General features: G+C 54.0%; 1 protein-coding gene across 1 annotated transcript in view; it reads left to right on the forward strand.

The window, feature by feature from the left end:
* EXOG (exo/endonuclease G) overlaps positions 1–22,311 on the forward strand; it is a 42,124-nt gene that overhangs the window by 18,086 nt on the left and 1,727 nt on the right. Inside the window, 2 exon segments of the mRNA XM_070073054.1 lie at positions 22,111–22,146; positions 22,148–22,310. Coding sequence (XP_069929155.1) covers positions 22,111–22,146; positions 22,148–22,310 — 199 coding nt within the window.

Genomic DNA, 22,311 nt, shown 5'->3' on the forward strand with positions numbered 1-22,311 from the left:
GCTGTGGCCCAGGAGGGCAGTGGAGGATGGCCCAAGTGCTTGGGCTCTGCACCCGCATGGGAGACCAGGAGGAAGCACCTGGCTCCTGGCTTCGGATCGGCGCAGCACGCCAGCCATGGCGGACATTTGAGGGGTGAACCAACAGAAGGAAGACCTTTCTCTCTGTCTCTTTCTCTCACTAACTCTGCCTGTCAAAAAAAAAAAAAAAAAAGGAATGACAGTGTTGCAAGGAATGTATCGTTTATGTAATTCAAAGGTGTGTCCTTATGTATCACTTATTCATTGCGGAGTGAGGAATGATAGCTTTCAAGTAGAGAAGGTCCCCTCAGCCACGTGCTGCAAGCTAAGACGGCCAGTACTGTGGCTCGGTCTGCTCTACTTCGTTGTTACGCCCAGAGAAGGATAAAGCATCACTTCTGTGATACTGCTCCCAGACCACGTGTGATGGATTGTCCTCGTGCCGTGTGTGTATACTACAGCAGTGTGTATGTAGTAGAGCAGTGTGTGTACTAGAGTGGTGTGTGTACTAGAGCAGTGTGTGTACTACAGCAGTGTGTATGCAGTAGAGCAGTGTGTGTACTAGAGCGGTGTGTATACTAGAGCAGTGTGTGTACTAGAGCAGTGTGTATACTAGAGCAGTGTGTGTACTAGAGCAGTGTGTATACTAGAGCAGTGTGTGTACTAGAGCAGTGTGTGTATACTAGAGCAGTGTGTGTACTAGAGCAGTGTGTGTACTAGAGCAGTGTGTGTATACTAGAGCAGTGTGTGTACTAGAGCAGTGTGTGTACTAGAGCAGTGTGTGTACTAGAGCAGTGTGTGTACTAGAGCGGTGTGTGTACTAGAGCAGTGTGTGTACTAGAGCAGTGTGTATACTAGAGCAGTGTGTGTACTAGAGCGGTGTGTGTACTAGAGCAGTGTGTGTATACTAGAGCAGTGTGTGTACTAGAGCAGTGTGTGTACTAGAGCAGTGTGTGTATACTAGAGCAGTGTGTGTACTAGAGCAGTGTGTGTACTAGAGCAGTGTGTGTATACTAGAGCAGTGTGTGTACTAGAGCAGTGTGTGTACTAGAGCAGTGTGTATGTACTAGAGCAGTGTGTGTATACTAGAGCGGTGTGTGTACTAGAGCAGTGTGTATACTAGAGCAGTGTGTGTACTAGAGCAGTGTGTATGTACTAGAGCAGTGTGTGTATACTAGAGCGGTGTGTGTACTAGAGCGGTGTGTGTACTAGAGCGGTGTGTGTGTACTAGAGCGGTGTGTGTACACTAGAGCGGTGTGTATACTAGAGCGGTGTGTGTACTAGAGCGGTGTGTGTATACTAGAGCGGTGTGTGTACTAGAGCAGTGTGTGTGTACTAGAGCAGTGTGTGTATACTAGAGCAGTGTGTGTACTAGAGCAGTGTGTATACTAGAGCAGTGTGTGTGTACTAGAGCAGTGTGTATACTAGAGCGGTGTGTATACTAGAGCGGTGTGTGTACACTAGAGCGGTGTGTGTACTAGAGCAGTGTGTGTACTAGAGCAGTGTGTATAGTAGAGCGGTGTGTGTACTAGAGCAGTGTGTATACTAGAGCAGTGTGTATAGTAGAGCGGTGTGTGTACTAGAGCGGTGTGTATACTAGAGCAGTGTGTGTACTAGAGCAGTGTGTGTGTACTAGAGCAGTGTGTGTACTAGAGCAGTGTGTGTATACTAGAGCAGTGTGTGTACTAGAGCAGTGTGTATACTAGAGCAGTGTGTGTATACTAGAGCAGTGTGTGTACTAGAGCAGTGTGTGTACTAGAGCAGTGTGTGTACTAGAGCGGTGTGTATACTAGAGCGGTGTGTGTACTAGAGCAGTGTGTGTGTACTAGAGCAGTGTGTGTGTACTAGAGCGGTGTGTGTACAGGAGCGGTGTGTGTACTAGAGCGGTGTGTGTGTACTAGAGCAGTGTGTGTACTAGAGCGGTGTGTGTATACTAGAGCGGTGTGTGTACTAGAGCAGTGTGTGTATACTAGAGCAGTGTGTGTACTAGAGCAGTGTGTGTATACTAGAGCAGTGTGTATACTAGAGCAGTGTGTATACTAGAGCGGTGTGTATACTAGAGCGGTGTGTGTACTAGAGCAGTGTGTGTATACTAGAGCAGTGTGTGTACTAGAGCAGTGTGTATACTAGAGCAGTGTGTGTGTACTAGAGCAGTGTGTATACTAGAGCGGTGTGTATACTAGAGCGGTGTGTGTACACTAGAGCGGTGTGTGTACTAGAGCGGTGTGTGTACTAGAGCAGTGTGTATAGTAGAGCGGTGTGTGTACTAGAGCGGTGTGTATACTAGAGCAGTGTGTGTACTAGAGCAGTGTGTGTGTACTAGAGCAGTGTGTGTACTAGAGCAGTGTGTGTATACTAGAGCAGTGTGTGTACTAGAGCAGTGTGTATACTAGAGCAGTGTGTGTATACTAGAGCAGTGTGTGTACTAGAGCAGTGTGTGTACTAGAGCGGTGTGTGTACTAGAGCGGTGTGTATACTAGAGCGGTGTGTGTACTAGAGCAGTGTGTGTGTACTAGAGCAGTGTGTGTATACTAGAGCGGTGTGTGTACTAGAGCGGTGTGTGTACTAGAGCGGTGTGTGTGTACTAGAGCAGTGTGTGTACTAGAGCGGTGTGTGTATACTAGAGCGGTGTGTGTACTAGAGCAGTGTGTGTACTAGAGCGGTGTGTGTACTAGAGCGGTGTGTGTACTAGAGCGGTGTGTGTGTACTAGAGCGGTGTGTGTACACTAGAGCGGTGTGTATACTAGAGCGGTGTGTGTACTAGAGCGGTGTGTGTATACTAGAGCGGTGTGTGTACTAGAGCAGTGTGTGTGTACTAGAGCAGTGTGTGTACTAGAGCAGTGTGTATACTAGAGCAGTGTGTGTGTACTAGAGCAGTGTGTATACTAGAGCGGTGTGTATACTAGAGCGGTGTGTGTACACTAGAGCGGTGTGTGTACTAGAGCAGTGTGTGTACTAGAGCAGTGTGTATAGTAGAGCGGTGTGTGTACTAGAGCAGTGTGTGTATACTAGAGCAGTGTGTGTACTAGAGCAGTGTGTGTGTACTAGAGCAGTGTGTGTACTAGAGCAGTGTGTGTATACTAGAGCAGTGTGTGTACTAGAGCAGTGTGTATACTAGAGCAGTGTGTGTATACTAGAGCAGTGTGTGTACTAGAGCAGTGTGTATACTAGAGCAGTGTGTGTGTACTAGAGCAGTGTGTATACTAGAGCGGTGTGTATACTAGAGCGGTGTGTGTACACTAGAGCGGTGTGTGTACTAGAGCGGTGTGTGTACTAGAGCAGTGTGTATAGTAGAGCGGTGTGTATACTAGAGCAGTGTGTGTACTAGAGCAGTGTGTGTGTACTAGAGCAGTGTGTGTACTAGAGCAGTGTGTGTATACTAGAGCAGTGTGTGTACTAGAGCAGTGTGTATACTAGAGCAGTGTGTGTATACTAGAGCAGTGTGTGTACTAGAGCAGTGTGTGTACTAGAGCGGTGTGTGTACTAGAGCGGTGTGTATACTAGAGCGGTGTGTGTACTAGAGCAGTGTGTGTGTACTAGAGCAGTGTGTGTATACTAGAGCGGTGTGTGTACTAGAGCGGTGTGTGTACTAGAGCGGTGTGTGTGTACTAGAGCAGTGTGTGTACTAGAGCGGTGTGTGTATACTAGAGCGGTGTGTGTACTAGAGCAGTGTGTGTACTAGAGCGGTGTGTGTACTAGAGCGGTGTGTGTACTAGAGCGGTGTGTGTGTACTAGAGCGGTGTGTGTACACTAGAGCAGTGTGTATACTAGAGCGGTGTGTGTACTAGAGCGGTGTGTGTATACTAGAGCGGTGTGTGTACTAGAGCAGTGTGTGTGTACTAGAGCAGTGTGTGTACTAGAGCAGTGTGTATACTAGAGCAGTGTGTGTGTACTAGAGCAGTGTGTATACTAGAGCGGTGTGTATACTAGAGCGGTGTGTGTACACTAGAGCGGTGTGTGTACTAGAGCAGTGTGTGTACTAGAGCAGTGTGTATAGTAGAGCGGTGTGTGTACTAGAGCAGTGTGTATACTAGAGCAGTGTGTGTACTAGAGCAGTGTGTGTACTAGAGCAGTGTGTGTATACTAGAGCAGTGTGTGTACTAGAGCAGTGTGTATACTAGAGCAGTGTGTGTATACTAGAGCAGTGTGTGTACTAGAGCAGTGTGTGTACTAGAGCGGTGTGTGTACTAGAGCGGTGTGTATACTAGAGCGGTGTGTGTGTACTAGAGCAGTGTGTGTACTAGAGCGGTGTGTATACTAGAGCGGTTTGTATACTAGAGCAGTGTGTGTACTAGAGCGGTGTGTATACTAGAGCGGTGTGTGTATACTAGAGCGGTGTGTGTACTAGAGCAGTGTGTGTACTAGAACGGTGTGTGTGTACTAGAGCAGTGTGTGTACTAGAGCAGTGTGTGTACTAGAGCGGTGTGTGTACTAGAGCGGGGTGTGTACACGAGCGGTGTGTGTACACTAGAGCGGTGTGTGTACTAGAGCGGTGTGTGTACTAGAGCGGTGTGTATACTAGAGCAGTGTGTGTATACTAGAGCAGTGTGTGTATACTAGAGCAGTGTGTGTACTAGAGCGGTGTGTGTACTAGAGCGGTGTGTGTACTAGAGCAGTGTGTGTGTACTAGAGCAGTGTGTATACTAGAGCGGTGTGTGTACTAGAGCAGTGTGTGTACTAGAGCAGTGTGTGTACACTAGAGCAGTGTGTGTACTAGAGCGGTGTGTATACTAGAGCAGTGTGTATACTAGAGCAGTGTGTGTATACTAGAGCAGTGTGTATACTAGAGCAGTGTGTGTACTAGAGCAGTGTGTGTATACTAGAGCAGTGTGTGTATACTAGAGCAGTGTGTGTACTAGAGCGGTGTGTGTACTAGAGCGGTGTGTGTACTAGAGCAGTGTGTGTGTACTAGAGCAGTGTGTATACTAGAGCGGTGTGTGTACTAGAGCAGTGTGTGTACTAGAGCAGTGTGTGTACACTAGAGCAGTGTGTGTACTAGAGCGGTGTGTATACTAGAGCGGTGTGTATACTAGAGCAGTGTGTGTATACTAGAGCAGTGTGTATACTAGAGCGGTGTGTGTACTAGAGCAGTGTGTGTACTAGAGCAGTGTGTGTATACTAGAGCAGTGTGTGTACTAGAGCAGTGTGTGTACTAGAGCAGTGTGTGTGCTAGAGCAGTGTGTATGCTAGAGCAGTGTGTATACTAGAGCAGTGTGTGTACTAGAGCAGTGTGTGTATACTAGAGCAGTGTGTATACTAGAGCAGTGTGTGTACTAGAGCAGTGTGTGTATACTAGAGCGGTGTGTGTACTAGAGCAGTGTGTGTACTAGAGCAGTGTGTGTATACTAGAGCAGTGTGTGTACTAGAGCAGTGTGTGTATACTAGAGCAGTGTGTGTACTAGAGCAGTGTGTGTATACTAGAGCGGTGTGTGTACTAGAGCAGTGTGTATACTAGAGCAGTGTGTATACTAGAGCGGTGTGTGTACTAGAGCGGTGTGTATACTAGAGCGGTGTGTATACTAGAGCGGTGTGTGTACTAGAGCGGTGTGTGTACTAGAGCAGTGTGTATCTACAGCAGTGTTTATAGTAGAGCAGTGTGTATACTACAGCAGTGTGTGTATACTATAGCAGTGTGTGTATATCTACAGCAGTGCGTAACCACTGCCTTTGCTCCCTGGGGATAACGTGGTAGAGACAGACAGACACCTCTAGACTGGGCACCTCGGCAGCCTGGTCTTTTTCTGTCAGCCCTCCGATGGTGCTGTTTGCAGCTGCTTCTTCCTTAAATAAAACTTCACTTCTTCCACCCTCACCATCGTGTCCGGTCTTGTAAATGGTCATTGACACCAGGCCACGCACTGGGACTCATCTCACCAGGGTTCCCGTCACAGCTGCTGTTAGTTTATAGGACCTGTCATGCTCACACTGGTAAGTCTTTTTTTTTTTTTTTTTAATTTTTATCTACTTTATTTGAAAGTCAGAATTAGAGAAGGAGAGGCAGGCAGAGAGAGAGAGGGAGAGAGAGGGAAGTCTTCCATCTGCTGCTTCACTCCCCAACTGCCCGCAATGGCTGGAGCTGCGCTGATCCGAAGCCAGGAGCCAGGAGCTTCCGGGTCTCCCATGTGGGCGCCCCAGGACTTGGGCCGTCTTCAGCTGCTTTCCCAGGCTCATTAGCAGGGAACTGTATTGCAAGTGGAGCAGCCGGAAATCGAACCGGCACCCATAGGAAAGCTGGCGTTGAAGGTGGGGGCTTAGCCTCCTGTGCCACAGTGCCGGCCCCAGTATAGCTCTTCTTGTAGTAGAGGTTGAAAAGTGAAGCCTCGTGCTGTGTCCCGCCTGTAAAGGTATTTTGTTCGGCTTACACAGAATGTTGCTTTGAATTAGTTGGTAATGTGTGATAATTGGCAGATGTGCATAGGTTGTAGCTTTTTAAAAAGTCAGGTGGATTGATAACACTTGGTGTGTACGAAGATACTTCAAGAAGTTGATGAAAATGAAATTAAACAGTGAGTTTTGGTACACGGATTTTGAAAGCTGCACACGGAGGGGTCTTCTGAATGTTCACGGAACGTGCGTGTGGGAAAGCTGCGGGTTGAGAAAGCCCCCATGTTCCCGCAGGCACCAGTTCCTCAGCAAGGGCAGCGCCTCCTGACACTGGGCACAGGGCCCTCCGTTCACCGCAGTCCTCAGTGGCCTGCTGCCCCCCTTCCCATTTCCTGTCTGGCCTGAGTCTACCGAAACACAAAGCCAGCATTTGTCGTGTTATGAGTGCGTGAGTAGTGTGTTTGGACTTGTAAGGAAGTAGATACAACTTAATCTGTGCAGTCTGTGCCCTTGAGAGGTGTTAGCGCCAACAACAGAAACAGGAGCAGAGGTGGAGGGGGCAGTGCATTGTAATTGATACCTTAAAAATGTAGTGATGTGCTTTATGATTCAAGTAAGTCAGATCACTCAACATTGTAATCCCCCCACCCCCTCGTTTTCTGTTTTAGGATTCATTTACTTGGAAGTCAGAGTTAGTGTTAGAGACAGAGAAAGATCTTCCATCCTCGGGTTCACACTCCAGAGACAGCAAAGCTGGGGCTGGGTCAGGCTGGGGCCAGGACTGCTTCTGGGACTCCTCTGTGCGCTCAGGTCTGCGAGCCCTTGGGCCGTCTGCTGCTGCTTTCCCGGGTGCATTAGCAGGGAGCTGGACCGAAAGTGGAGCAGCCGGGACTTGAATTGGCGCCCACATGGGTGCCAGTGTTGCAGGCAGCAGCTTAACGTGCTAAGCCAAAGCACCAGCCCCATCTTCTTACTTTTTTTTTTTTTAAAGATTTATTTATTTGAAAGAGTTACATAGAGAAGGAGAGGCAGAGAGAGAGAGAAGTCTTCCACCTGCTGGTTTACTCCTCAGTTGGCTGCAATGGCCGGAGCTGTGCTGATCCGAAGCCAGGAGACAGGAGCTTCTTACGGGTCTCTCATGTGGGTGCAGGGGCCCAGGGACTTGGACCATCTTCTGCTGTTCCAGGCCATAGCAGAGGGCTGGATCAGAAGTGTCCATTTAGGGAGTGAACCAGCAGATGGAAGACTTCTCTCAGCAACTCTGCCTTTCAAATAACTAACTAAATATATATATATATGAAAAGGTGAATCAATGTCTTCTTGAAGACACTCTTAGAGCTACTGTCTTTCTCTTTTGGGTTGCTTGTTTCCTCATTCCGTCCCTCCCTCTTATTGCACAAATGTCTGTTAATCTTCACTATGTACCTGGTACTGTTTCGGGTGCTTCTGATAACAAACACAGCAGACAGTGTCTGCCTGCCTGGAGCTTGCATTGCAGTGGAGAAGAGCCACAGTACAATGCCAGGTGGGAAGGTCAAGTGCGGCAGAGGGGTGTCCTGGGCGTGGGAAAGACAGACGGGAGGGGCCACTCTGGACGGGAGGGGGCGGGAGCCCGAGCCGAGTGCAGTGGGAGTGGGAAAGAGACAGGAGGGGCCACTCTGGACGGGAGGGGGAGGGAGCCAGAGCCGAGTGTAGTGGGAGTGGGAAAGAGACAGGAGGGGCCACTCTGGACAGGAGGGGGCGGGAGCCAGAGCCGAGTATAGTGGGAGTGGGAAAGAGACAGGAGGGGCCACTCTGGACGGGAGGGGGGGAGCCAGAGCCGAGTGTAGTGGGAGTGGGAAAGAGACAGGAGGGGCCACTCTGGACGGGAGGGGGGGAGCCAGAGCCGAGTGAGGAGCCGAGTCGCAGGCAGAGTTTCCCAGCTGGAGGGAGCCTCAGGCGGGTGAGGGTGAGTGCCAGCCTGCCAGAGTCGGGGAAAGCGCTCCGTTGGTGTGGCCAGAGCAGGGTGAGCACGGAGGAGGGGAGCAACCACCTAGGAGGAAAACAGGGATTTTTTTTTTTTTTTTTGTAAGGTTGATTTAGTTTTTTAAAAGAGTTACAGAGAGGGAGAGTCGGGGAGAGGGAGATAGCTTTATCCACCGGTTCACTCCCCAGATGCCTGCATTGGCCAGGGCAGTCCCGGCTGAAGCCAGGAGCCAGGAGAGCCTGGATCTCCCAGGTGGTGGCGGAGCCCATCCTCTGCGTCTTCCCGGGGCGCATTAGCAGGGAGCTGGTTTGGAAGTGGAGCAGCCAGGACACGAGCCAGGGCCCGTGTGGGATGCTGGTGTTGCAGGCAGAGGCTTAAATTGCTGACCGTGAGAACTGGAGTTTTATTTGAAAAGGAGAGAGAGAAAATCTGTCTAGTGGTTCAGTCTGATGGCTACAATGGCCAGGGTGGGACTGGGCCAGGCTGAAGCCAGGAACCAAGAGCTCCATCTGGTCTCCCGTGTGTGGGCCAAGGGCCCAAGTCCTTGGGCTGTCTTCTACTGCTTTCCTAGGCATGTTAGCAGGGTGCTGGATCAGAAGTGGGCCAGCTGCGCTTCGAACTGCTGCTCATAGTCGGAGCCTGGATGGGATGCTGGCGTCACAGGCGATGGCTTAACCTGTGTGCCGCACACCAGCCCCACGTTGTGTTTTTGAAAACCCTCTCAGGCTGCTTGAGAAGAGTAGCACAGGTGAAATAGGGGACCGGTTGAAAGGCTAATGGGGTTGTCCTTGTGCTTAAATCTAAGAGGTCATTAAGTGAGTACCGGTAGGTCGAACCCTGGAGTTGTCTTTGTGCTTGAATCTAAGAGGTCATTAAGTGAGTACCAATAGGTCGAACCCTGGAGTTGTCTTTGTGCTTGAATCTAAGAGGTCATTAAGTGAGTACCGATAGGTCGAACCCTGGAGCACCCCGACATTTGGAAGTCAGGACGAGAGGGATCAGCGAGAGTCAGGAGCAGCTTTGAGGCAGAGAAGGGCCGGGGCAGTGGTATCCCAGCAGTGAAGAGAAGAAAGCATTTCAGGGTAGAGATGGTCAGCCGGGCACTGCCCCCTGGCCAACTCCGGCCTGCTGGTTCTCAGTTGGCTGGACTTGTAGTCTGTTTCTCGCCCTTCTCCCCGCCTGTTCTCGTGGTGTTGGAGTACACTGTCAGTTCTCTCTGGAAGAGTCACTGGGTGGCGAGCTGTCTGAATCCTTGCTGGGGATGGGGCATGTGCGACCTGCTCTCGGGCGCGCTGCACGCTTGGGAACCGGCCCTTCAAATTTGTGAAATTCAGCATAAGAATGTTTCATGTGGTCCACATTAAAATTCTATCCTTTGCACCATAGTACCCTTTGCACAGGCATTATAGTCTCCTTCAGTCTGGAGTAGTTTACTAGCCCTTTGTCTTTAGTGACATTGACTTTTTTCTTTTTGGACAGGCAGAGTTAGAGAGAGAGAGAGAATGGTCTTCCTTTTTCCGTTGGCTCATCCCCCAAATGGCCACTACGGCTGGTGCTCTGTGCTGATCCGAAGCCTCCTGGTCTCCCATGGGGTGCAGGGCCCAAGCACTTGGGCCATCCTCCACTGCCCTCCGGGGCCACAGCAGAGAGCTGGCCTGGAAGAGGGGCAGCCGGGACAGAATCCGGCGCCCCGACCGGGACTAGAACCCGGTGTGCCGGCGCCGCAAGGCGGAGGATTAGCCTAGTGAGCCGCGGCGCCGGCCAACATTGACTTTTTTTTTTAAAGACTTTTTGTTTGTTTGTTTGTTTTTTAATTTGAAAGGCAGAGTTACAGAGATAAAGAGACAGAAAGAGAGAGCTCAGTCTTCCGTCTGCCTGTTCATTCCCCAAATGGTTGCAACAGCCAAGGCTGGGCCAGGCCGAGGCCAGGAGCCCGGTACCCGCTCTGGGTCTCCCACACAGGTGCAGGGGCCCAAACCCTTGCACCATCTTCTGCTGCTCTCCCAGACAATACTAGCAGGGAGCTGGATGGGACGTGGGGCAGGACTCAGACTGGTGCTCGTATGGAATGCTGACGTAACAACGGCATCCTAACCCGCTGTGCCCCACGCCGCCCCGCCGCTGATGTCTGAACAGGCTGATGCGGTTGCTCTGCAGTGCGCCCTCCGCTCTGGGGTTGGTTGTTTCCCTGTGCTCCGCTGTGTTTTGGGGGAAGTGTGTGTCAGGAGAAACACGTCAGCTCTCTTACTGATACTCATTTTGATTACTTTGGTAAGCTGTGTCTGCCGGTTCCTTCACCATTTCCTCCTTGAAATTAATCGATGATCTGTAGAAATCCTTTAAGACCACGGACGCACTCTTTCCTCTTGGTACTTTCTCCCAGCAGTTTTAGCATCCACTGCTGATTCTTGCCTGAATTAGGTATTACTATGGTAGTTACTGAAGAATGCTTCCTTTTCTTTTTTTTTAAGATTTTATTTAAAAGGCAGATTGATGGGGAGAGAGAGATCGATCTTCCATCTGCTCGTTCACTCCCCAGATGGCCAAAAGAGCTCCATGAGGTCTCCCACATGGCTGCAGGGACCCAAGTACCTGAGCCGTCTTCCACTGCCATCCCAGGTGCATTAGCAAGGAGCCAGACTGGAGGTGCAGCAGCTGGGACTTGACCAAGGGCTCCTGTATGGGACGCTGTCAGGTGGCGGCTTCTCCCGCAGCACCGCAGTGCCGGCCGTTTCCTGATCCTCAGTCCTGAATCCGCTGGTTGGGATTCCACTGTTAGACCTTCCCCTTCCGCTTTGCTCTCGCTGTGAACTCGCGGAGTCTGAATCAGATTACTGTGGTGGTTCATTCTGACGCTCGGATTGCCTCAGATTTGGCCGGTGGGAACCGCTTCCGGTTGTCTCCTGTGGCCTTCTGGTGCGTCTCGGCTTTCTTTTCGTTAAGTATTTACAGTTTCCTGTCGAAGGCTGTGTTCCGGGCTCATCTTGGCCAGACTCGCGCCAGCCTTCTCCCTCCTTCTAGTGGGGCCTGATATTTAGGACCCAAGATCTGGGTGACAGGTTTTTGTCTCGAGCGCCTGTTCTGCTCTTTAGCTTGCGTGAGTTCACCACATTTACTTTTAGCCTTTCCTAGCGGGTGGAGAGAGCCCCTAGTGCTGAATCCTGTGGCCTTCGGGGGCCACTGTCAGGCGTGTGTGCTCCATGTTCAGTGTTCCTGCGTGTCGTGAGAAGGGACGTGTAGCCGGCGTGACTGGGAGAACAGACAGCTGAGGTCGGGTTGTAAGCGGAGTCCATACTCACGGAGAGGCCACAGAGTTTTTTTTCTTTCTTAGGAGCATTTCAAAGTGACATCTACTTTTATCTGCCTGTTTATTTTTTAAAGATTTCATTTATTTGAAAGGCAGAGTTACAGGGAGAGAGGAGGGAGAGATCTTCCACCTGCTGGTGTACTCTCCAGATGGCCTCAGCTGTCGGGGCTGGGTTAGGAGCTAGGAGCTTCATCTGGGTCTGGCACGTGGCACATACCTGGGCCACTTCTGCTGCTTTTCCCAGGCCCTTCGCAGGGAGCTGGGTTGGATGTGGAGCAGCTGGGACTGGAGTCAGTGCTCTGATGTGGGATGCTGGCATCACAGGGAGTGGCTTAGCCCATTACACCACAGCGCCAGTCCCTGTGTTTGTCACTAAAATGTCTCTGTGGTAATAGAGCTTTTGTTAAATTTTTCATTTTTCTAAAATTAAATGATTTCAAGTTGAGTATTAAAGGCAGAGTTAGAGAGAGAAGGAGAGCCAGGGATCCTCCATCTGCTGGTCGGCTCCCTAAATGGCAGCAATGATCTAGGCTGGGCCAGCCCAAACCAGGAGTCCAGAACTCCCACCTGGGTGCAGAGGCCCTAGCACTCGGACCATCTCCACTGCTTTCCCAGGTGCATCAGCAGGGAGCCGGAATGGACGTGGAGCAGCTGGGACTTGAACCAGCGCTCATGGGATGCCTGGGTCATAGCTGGCAACTTAACCTCCAACCCTCGTTCCAGCCTAAAAATCTTAAAGTGTATGAAAGCCAAATGTGATTTGTTAACAGTTGAATTGGAAAAATTGAAATTCTCATCATTTTAGGAACGGGGCCCCAATTTTTTATGTGTGCACACACATAGACTTGTGGGAGTTTGGTACAGGAAGCGGTGGTGGCAGGCTGAGCTGGGCTGGGTGGGAAGTACGAGCCGAGTGTTTGCACCGGAGCTCGGGTTGGTGTTCGTCCAGGGAAGAAGCAGAAGGGACGTGGGGCCCTGCTGGTGCAACCCCGCACACCCAGCCGCAGACGCAAGGCTGTTACCTGCACGCCCAGCTGCAGACGCGAGGCTGTTACCTGCACGCCCAGCCGCAGACGCCAGGCTGTTACCTGCACGCCCAGCCACAGACGCCAGGCTGTTACCTGCACGCCCAGCTGCAGACGGGAGGCTGTTACCTGCACGCCCAGCCGCAGACGGGAGGCTGTTACCCGGCACGGCGGCTGTGGATGGGGCTGGAGAGGGGACGCGGCGTGCCCAGCCCCGGAGATCAGCCTGTTCTTCTCAGGGACCAGTTTGCATGGTGCATTCCTGTTCCCAAGGGAAAGCCTTGCAGTTGTGTGTGGCAGGTCAGAGACTTGGCAGTGCTGTTTCCCTGGATTAGCCATTCCGTATGTACTGCTTTAACCGTGTTTTAGGGGAATGTACCCAGTGAAAATGGGGTATTTGTTTTTTTCAGACAGTAAAGCATATATGAGGGTACTTAAAGGGTTCATGGAGAAATGGAGTTAAGAGATAGGTTTATTTTGGTTAAAAAAGATTTGAAGTCCACACATAGATTTTTCATCAGACATTCCCAGGACTATCTTAAAGATCCTTTCTGTACGTAGATTGTGGAATTTTTTTTTTTTCACTGAAATCAGCATCTTGCAGTTCCACTGTTGTGCATTCTGATAGTGAGCAGATGCGCTTGCCTTTGTTGGTGGCTGTGGGTCCTGTCCCTCTGTCCCTCCGGGAGTTACCACGTGGGTCCTGTCCCTCTGTCCCTCTGGGAGTTACCACGCGGGTCCTGTCCCTCTGGGAGTTACCACGTGGGTCCTGTCCCTCTGTCCCTCTGGGAGTTACCACGTGGGTCCTGTCCCTCTGTCCCTCTGGGAGTTACCACGTGGGTCCTGTCCCTCTGTCCCTCTGGGAGTTACCACGCGGGTCCTGTCCCTCCGGGAGTTACCACGTGGGTCCTGTCCCTCTGTCCCTCCGGGAGTTACCACGTGGGTCCTGTCCCTCTGTCCCTCTGGGAGTTACCACGTGGGTCCTGTCCCTCTGTCCCTCCGGGAGTTACCACGCGGGTCCTGTCCCTCTGGGAGTTACCACGTGGGTCCTGTCCCTCTGTCCCTCTGGGAGTTACCACGTGGGTCCTGTCCCTCTGTCCCTCTGGGAGTTACCACGTGGGTCCTGTCCCTCTGTCCCTCTGGGAGTTACCACGTGGGTCCTGTCCCTCTGTCCCTCTGGGAGTTACCACGCGGGTCCTGTCCCTCTGGGAGTTACCACGTGGGTCCTGTCCCTCTGTCCCTCTGGGAGTTACCACGTGGGTCCTGTCCCTCTGTCCCTCTGGGAGTTACCACGTGGGTCCTGTCCCTCTGGGAGTTACCACGTGGGTCCTGTCCCTCTGTCCCTCTGGGAGTTACCACGTGGGTCCTGTCCCTCTGTCCCTCTGGGAGTTACCACGTGGGTCCTGTCCCTCTGTCCCTCCGGGAGTTACCACGTGGGTCCTGTCCCTCTGGGAGTTACCACGTGGGTCCTGTCCCTCTGTCCCTCCGGGAGTTACCACGTGGGTCCTGTCCCTCTGTCCCTCCGGGAGTTACCACGTGGGTCCTGTCCCTCTGTCCATCTGGGAGTTACCACGTGGGTCCTGTCCCTCTGTCCCTCCGGGAGTTACCACGTGGGTCCTGTCCCTCTGTCCCTCCGGGAGTTACCACGTGGGTCCTGTCCCTCTGTCCCTCCGGGAGTTACCACGTGGGTCCTGTCCCTCTGTCCCTCCGGGAGTTACCACGTGGGTCCTGTCCCTCTGTCCCTCCGGGAGTTACCACGTGGGTCCTGTCCCTCTGTCCCTCCGGGAGTTACCACGTGGGTCCTGTCCCTCTGTCCCTCCGGGAGTTACCACGTGGGTCCTGTCCCTCTGTCCCTCCGGGAGTTACCACGTGGGTCCTGTCCCTCTGTCCCTCCGGGAGTTACCACGTGGGTCCTGTCCCTCTGTCCATCTGGGAGTTACCACGTGGGTCCTGTCCCTCTGTCCATCTGGGAGTTACCACGTGGGTCCTGTCCCTCTGTCCATCTGGGAGTTACCACGTGGGTCCTGTCCCTCTGTCCCTCTGGGAGTTACCACGTGGGTCCTGTCCCTCTGTCCCTCTGGGAGTTACCACGTGGGTCCTGTCCCTCTGTCCCTCTGGGAGTAACCGCGCCCTCTCAGTCCTCACTGCCGTGCTGTCCCTTTCCAGATAAGAAAAGGAGGCGCAGAGGGGCCCAGTCCAAGTCGGAACAACCGGTGATTTCTCCAGGAGGAGAGCCAGATCGGGGTTTGACTGACTTTTGTGGCAGCTGCCAGTCATTCCCGGCTTGTGCTTTGAGGCCCTCAAAAGTGTGCAGTAAAGGGATTGATGGGCTCCTGGTATACAAGGCTGCAGGCCCTACGTAGATATGCAGACGATGCGGATAGAGAGCAGTTAGGTGATATCTGCCAGCATGCAAAAATAAGAACAGAAAGTGGGCCAAGGGAGGGTTCCTGCAGCCAGGCAGAGATGTCTGTTGGAATATGCGGGAGGGAATCAGTGCTGTGGGGCTGAGTGGACGTGAGCCTGGGGGAAGAGGGTGGCAGTGACTTTATCAGAAGCGAGTTGTCTGACAGCTCCCATCAGGTCCCCTCTAGCACAGCTGAGGGCTCCCTGTGCTTTCTCGGTGCACGGTTTCAAGGAGAGGCTGATTCTAGACGAGGGAGACGGACCTGAGGGTCCTGCCTAGCACCTGTGTCCCCGCGTGCCGTGCGCCTCCAGCTTTCTGCCGCGCAGCCCCAAAGGGGGAGGAAATTGAAGATATGGGCCCGGCGATCTTGAGGCATGAAGTGATAATGGGTCAATTTTTAGTTCGTTTTTATTTATTCTTAAAGGCTTATTTATTTATTTGAAAGGCAGAGCTACAGCGAGATCTTCCATCCACTAGTTCACTCCCCAGATGGCCATAGTTCACCAGCTAGGCCAGGCCAAAGCCAGAGCCTGGAAGTTCCTCTGGATCTCCCCCATGAGTGGCAGGGCCTAATACCTGGGCCGTCTTCCACTGTTTTCCCAGGCGCATTGACAGGGAGCTGGGTTGGAGGCTGAGCAGCACCCACACGGAATGTCTGTGTTGCAGGCAGCAGCTTAACCTGTGCCGTGTGCCAACCCTAGGGATCCATTCTTTTTTTAAAAAAAGCACCCTGTTGTATTGGGAGAAAGCTTTTGTTCATTTCGATATCTATTTGTTTTAATTGAAAAAGAAATTATTTTACTTTTTTTTTTAAAAGATTTATTCACTTACTTGAAAGAGTTACACAGAGAGAGAGAGAGAGAGAGAGTGAGAGAGAGTGAGAGGTAGGTGTCTTCCATCCACTGCTTCACTCCCCAATTGGCCACAATGACTGGAGCTGCGCCGACCAGGAGCCAGGAGCTTCTTCCGGGTCTCCCATGCAGATGCAGGGGCCCAAGAGCTTGGGCCATCTTCTTCTGCTTTCCCATCCACAGCAGAGAGCTGGATCGGAAGTGGAGCAGCCAGGACACAAACCGGTGCCCGTATGGGATGGCGGCACTGCAGGCGGCAGCTTTACCCGCTGTGCCACAGCGCCGGCCCCAGTTACTTTACTTTGGATCTACTTGCTGCACCCTGAACCTCCGGGTCTGGGAAGTGGTGCTGCCTCACTGGTCTAGCAGGTTCCAGCCCCTGCGTTCACTTGATTGCCATGAACTTTTCGAGGGCTGGGTCTCCTGATGTGTCCCAGCCGTTTTATTTTTGGAGTTTCTTTTCTTGTACTGAGGGAATGTAACCAAAGCTGCCTGATTCTAGAAGGTTCGTACTCCTCACGGTGCTGCTTAGTGGCTCCTTTGTGGCGCCGTGACTGTGAGTGGCACTGCAGAGGGCTGGGCTCGCTGGGTGCTGTTTCTAGTCCCAGCGTGGCTGGGGGTGGGGCTGGGGCTGGGGGTGGGGGTGGGAGTGGGAGTGGGGATGAGGGTGGGGGTGGGGGTGGGGTGGGGGTGGGAGTGGGGATGTGGATGAGGGTGGGGGTGGGGGTGGGAGTGGGGATGCGGATGGGGGTGGGGGTGGGAGTGAGGATGAGGGTGGGGGTGGGAGTGGGAGTGGGGATGCGGATGAGGGTGGGGGTGGGAGTGGGAGTGGGGATGCGGATGAGGGTGGGGGTGGGGGTGGGAGTGGGGATGCGGATGAGGGTGGGGGTGGGAGTGAGGATGAGGGTGGGGGTGGGAGTGGGGATGCGGATGAGGGTGGGGGTGGGAGTGGGAGTGGGGATGCGGATGAGGGTGGGGGTGGGGGTGGGAGTGGGGATGTGGGTGGGGGTGGGGGTGGGAGTGGGGATGCGGATGGGGGTGGGGGTGGGAGTGAGGATGAGGGTGGGAGTGGGAGTGGGGATGCGGATGAGGGTGGGGGTGGGGGTGGGAGTGGGGATGCGGATGAGGGTGGGGGTGGGGGTGGGAGTGGGGATGCGGATGAGGGTGGGGGTGGGAGTGGGAGTGGGGATGCGGATGAGGGTGGGGGTGGGGGTGGGAGTGGGGATGCGGATGGGGGTGGGGGTGGGAGTGAGGATGAGGGTGGGAGTGGGAGTGGGGATGCGGATGAGGGTGGGGGTGGGGGTGGGAGTGGGGATGCGGATGAGGGTGGGGTGGGAGTGGGAGTGGGGATGCGGATGAGGGTGGGGGTGGGAGTGGGGATGAGGGTGGGGGTGGGGGTGGGAGTGGGGATGCGGATGAGGGTGGGGGTGGGGGTGGGAGTGGGGAAGCGGATGAGGGTGGGGGTGGGGGTGGGGATGTGGATGAGGGTGGGGGTGGGGGTGGGAGTGGGGATGTGGATGAGGGTGGGGGTGGGGCTGGGGGTGGGGGTGGGGGTGGGAGTGGGGATGAGGCTGGGGCTGGGGTGGCGGCGGTAGGTTGCTCATCTCCTGGACTGAAGGCAGGTGGCCCCGGGCGTCCTGTGAGAATACTGCCTGGCCTGGCCTGGCCTCGCCGTCGTGGCTGCATGCCGGCTGACTGCCGCTGTGTGCGTCCCGTCCTCCTGGCTCGTCCCCAGTGTCTGTCTCGGTCCTGACTGCATTTCAGTGCTTTGGGATAACTTGTCAGCGGCAAGGGTTTCCCTGTGTTTTTATACCTAAATCTTAGGTGGAAAGGTGTTTGCTGAGGCACTGCTGGTGAGCCCTGGTCGAGTCGTTGGTTTGGGGGCCTTATTTGTGCCATGTGCCTTCTACTGAACCTTATTGGTGACCTTTAACTTGGTGAGTTTCCAGTTCCTTACACCACGTGCAGCCGAATCCCTGTCTCTAAATGACACTCACCATAAAAATACCTTTTACGTAGTCTTGCCGGTTTTGAAATCCTTTCTGCCTGTAACTGACATGTCACTGCACCTTCATAAGACGTCTGTGGTTGGGCAGCGAGGTGTTGTTCTTACCTCCTCGTACGTGAGGGGACATGCGAGCAGCGGGTGAGAGGAGGTTACAGCTCAGACACGGAGCCAGCACGTGGCCACGTCTCTGGGCTGCGGTCCCCTGAACCAGTCACTCGGCTTCAGTTCCTGGGTAGCGTCTACGGACATTTTCTGGAAGTCCTCCGATTTTCTCAAAAATGAGAGAAACTTATTGTGCAGCTTGGAGACCTATAAACCAGGGGCCGGCGCGGTGGTGTAGTGGGCTGAGGCTCTGCCTGCGGCACCGGCATCCCACGTGGGCGCCAGTTCGTGTCCTGGCCACTCCTGTGGTGATCTAGCTCTCTGCTGTGGCCTGGAAAAGCAGTAGAAGATGGCCCAAGTGCCTGGCCCCTGCCCCGGCTTCAGATCGGCCCATCTCCAGTGGTTGAGGCCATCTGGGGAGAGAACCAGTGGGTGGAAGACCTTTCTGTCTCTCCCACTCCTCTCTGTCTCTCCGTCTCTCTGTGTAACTCTGCCTCTCAAATAGTCTAGAAAATGAGTATCTACAAAGCAGACAGCCCTAAAATACTGTAAGGTTGCATCTTGTAAAGTTGATCTTAAACTCCAGGAAGAAGCAGCTGGTCTTTTGAATGTCCAGATAGAACTGTCACTGGCTTTTAGACAGACAAGACGTTTGCTTCTTGGGAGTGAGGTGGTGAGCGCCGGGCTTCCGTTTGATTTCTGGAGCTAGTGCTTTGCCCGTTTGAGCTACTGTGAGGAGATCATGGGTGGAAGAGTCACAGGTCGTGGTTCCTAGGGGGAGTTTCTGTATCTATTTGGTTTCTCCAAAGTGGTGATGGAATTCCTCTTTTTTTTTTTTAAGATTTTATTTATTTATTTGAGAGGTAAAGTTACAGATAGAGAGAGAGACAGAGAGAAAGGTCGTCCTTCTGCTGGGTCACTCCCCAAACGGCCGCAACGGCCTGAGCTGTGCCAATCCAAAGCCAGGAGCCAGGGGCTTCTTCCAGGTCTCCCACATGGGTGCATGGCCCAAGGACTTGGGCCATCTTCTACTGCCTTCCCAGGCCATAGCAGAGAGCTGGACTGGAAGAGGAGCAGCCAGGACTAGAACTGGCGTCCATTTGGGATGCCGCTGCCGCAGGCGGAGGATTATCCTAGTGCGGCACAGTGCCAGTCCCGGAAGTCCTCTGTTTTTCAAGGACCTGTGGGAATGGTACATTTCCATGAGGTAAGGCTGTGGAGCCTCAAATGTCAAATTTAATGTTGCCTGGAATTTAGCACACCTTTTTAGAAGCGTTCATTGGTAGCAAATGGGCATGCCCAGTCTTTTTAAAAATTGCCTTTTGTTTGTAGACAGGGAGTCCAGGAAGAGGGAGAAGCCGCAAGTGAACGGTGCCCAAGGCTCCTTAAAGTTGGTGTCTGAGTCTGTGCCGCAGTGGTGGGAAATGTCCACCAGGTGGCGCCGAGGATGTTCCCAACTGACGGCTCCCCAGCCAGTGCCTGGCTCCACTTCTGTGTGCAGCTGTCTCCCTAGTGGGATCCCCAGCCCCCACCCGCCCAGTGCTGTTGTTTGTGCCTGCAGTGAGCCACCCACCCCCACCCCCGGTGGAGAGCCCCAGCAGAGGCCCCTGCACGTGGACTGCAGTGAGCCCCCCACCCCCACCCCTGGTGGTGAGCCCCAGCAGAGGCCCCTGCACGCTGACTGCAGTGAGCCCCCCACCCCCACCCCTGGTAGTGAGCCCCAGCAGAGGCCCCTGCACGCTGACTGCAGTGAGCCCCCCACCCCCACCCCTGGTGGTGAGCCCCAGCAGAGGCCCCTGCACGCGGACTGCAGTGAGCCCCCCCCCTCCCCCGGTGGTGAGCCCCAGCAGAGGCCCCTGCACGCTGACTGCAGTGAGCCCCCCACCCCCACCCCTGGTGGTGAGCCCCAGCAGAGGCCCCTGCACGCGGACTGCAGTGAGCCCCCCACCCCCACCCCCGGTGGTGAGCCCCAGCAGAGGCCCCTGCACGCTGACTGCAGTGAGCCCCCCACCCCCACCCCTGGTGGTGAGCCCCAGCAGAGGCCCCTGCACGCTGACTGCAGTGAGCCCCCCACCCCCACCCCTGGTGGTGAGCCCCAGCAGAGGCCCCTGCACGCGGACTGCAGTGAGCCCCCCCCCCCCCCCCCCGGTGGTGAGCCCCAGCAGAGGCCCCTGCATGTGGACTGCAGCCAGTGCTGCTCTGTATTCCCATTAGCACCAGGCGTGAGCCCGGGGTCACGTTGGTGAATTAGCATCTGTCAGTGAGCTGTGGGTGAATGGTGGGCTTCCAAGGGTTTACCTTAAAGAGCATGCTTATTTTCCTAGCTGCATAAATGACTTGGGGGTGGCAAAGGGGATTTTGCATCTGTGGATTATGTGTCATAGACTTGACTGTACACTGCACCCGGACCACCACTTTCAGCAGCTTTATTGATTTTAAAGTTTAGTCATTTGAAAGGCAGAGTGACTGAGAAGGAGGGACAGAAAAAAGGGAGATCTGTAATCTGCGGGTTCACTCCCCAGGTGTCTTCAGTGCCAGGACTGGGCCCGGCCAAAGCCAGGGCTGCAGGCTCCATCCGGCTCTTGTGTGTGATGTGCTTGGGCCATCGCGTATCCAGGCACGTTAGTAGGAAACTGGATTGAAGCAGAGTAGCTAGGACTTGAATCGCACTCCTCCTGTATGGGATGCAGGTAGCCCACGGGGCGGCGTAACCCGCTGTGCCGCAGCACCCGCTCCATCTCTGAGTAGCTGTGGAGACAGCCGGCTGTAGAAACCATGCCTGCGACAGGCCTCTGCAGCCTCGTCCTTGGTCTTGGCAGTGGGACCTCCATGCACGACAGACGGCAGATGGCTGGGGAGTTCCCAGGCTGTGTGCCATCTAGGTGGGAGTTTGGGAAAAGCAGAGGAGTTCCTTTGCCGGCCGCGCTCATCCGTCTGCCTTGTTGGTCTCGCACTGGGAGCCCTGCAGGGGGCAGAGCTGTGTGGTCAGGAAGGGCAGCCTGCTCTCGCCGAGGGGCCTGGAAGCAGCAGCGACGCCATGGAGCGTCTCAGTTAGGTGATGTCACTGCTGGGGAACCACTGAGCAAGTGGATGTTGAGTTTTTCTTCACTTAGAAGACAGATGAGGCTTTTAGGCCAGCTGGAAGGAGACCTTAGGTCGGGTAGTTTGAGTTCATCAATGCAGGCAGCCTTCACGGGCTGCTACATGGTGTCTTTAGGCTGACGCTGGCTCCGCCCACTTCCGTGTGGCTGCCCCTCCAGTGTCTGATTTGGCATCATTCACCAAGTGTGTGTTTGAGAGCAGGCCCAAGCATGTGGGAACTCTGAGCGAGCAGCACGAATATTTCCCTCACTTGAGAGATGGGCCCCAGTGGGCACGGTGCTGCAGTTCACCATGTTGGTGTGTCGTCTGCTATCTAGAGGCTGTTGAGTTCCCTAGTTAACCTATTGAACTCAGGCCGTATTTTTGTTTCTAGAGCTGGGAGAGCCCACGCTGGCAGCTTTGGCCCTTGTGTGGAGTTCCAGCCGCTCCGACCATGAGCTGACCAGGAAAGGACACCAGGGCCTGCTCATGGTGTTCCGTCCTGCAGCAGAACACAGGTGGCCACCTTGCCCTTCGGGGTGGCATTGTTACTTTTTAAAGTTTTTATTTACTAATGGACTTGAAAGGCAGAGACGGAGATTGTGCATCCACTGGCTCCTCCTCACAGGCCCACACCCGCTGGGGCCAGGAGCTCCATCCGGGTTTCCCCGGGGGCGGGGGCTCCAGCTCTTGAGCCAGCCCCTGCTGCCTTCCAGGGTGCACGCTAGCGGGAAGCAGCGGGGCCGGGACTTGAACCCGGGCACTCTGATGAGGGGGCGGGCGTCTCAGGAAAGCTTAACTGCTAGGGCACCGTTTCAGGGTGATCAGAGTCGACCTGTGGACACTCCCCTTCTCCGGGGCTCTCCATTGCAGTTTATTGTCTTTAGACCTGAACTGAAGTTCATTGGGAAGGGTGGGGTAGCTTTGAAATGCATTTTGAGAAATGCATCTAGTAAGTCTTTCTGGGAAAGATTTGGAAGCTGCTAAGAAAGTTCCTGACTCATGGCTGCTTTCTTCTTAGGTGATTGGTGAAGACAACGTGGCAGTCCCTTCACACCCTGTACAAGGTGATCCTGGCTCGCAGAAGTCCAGGATCCACAGAGCCTCTGGCCCTGGGGGCCTTCGTGGTGCCCAATGAGGCTGTTGGCTTCCAGCCGCAGTTACCTGACTTCCAGGTGCCTCTCCAGGAGCTGGAGAGGCTGTCGGGCCTGGTGTTCTTCCC

Source organism: Oryctolagus cuniculus, chromosome 4, assembly GCF_964237555.1.
Source record: "Oryctolagus cuniculus chromosome 4, mOryCun1.1, whole genome shotgun sequence".
Taxonomy (NCBI): Eukaryota; Metazoa; Chordata; class Mammalia; order Lagomorpha; family Leporidae; genus Oryctolagus; species Oryctolagus cuniculus.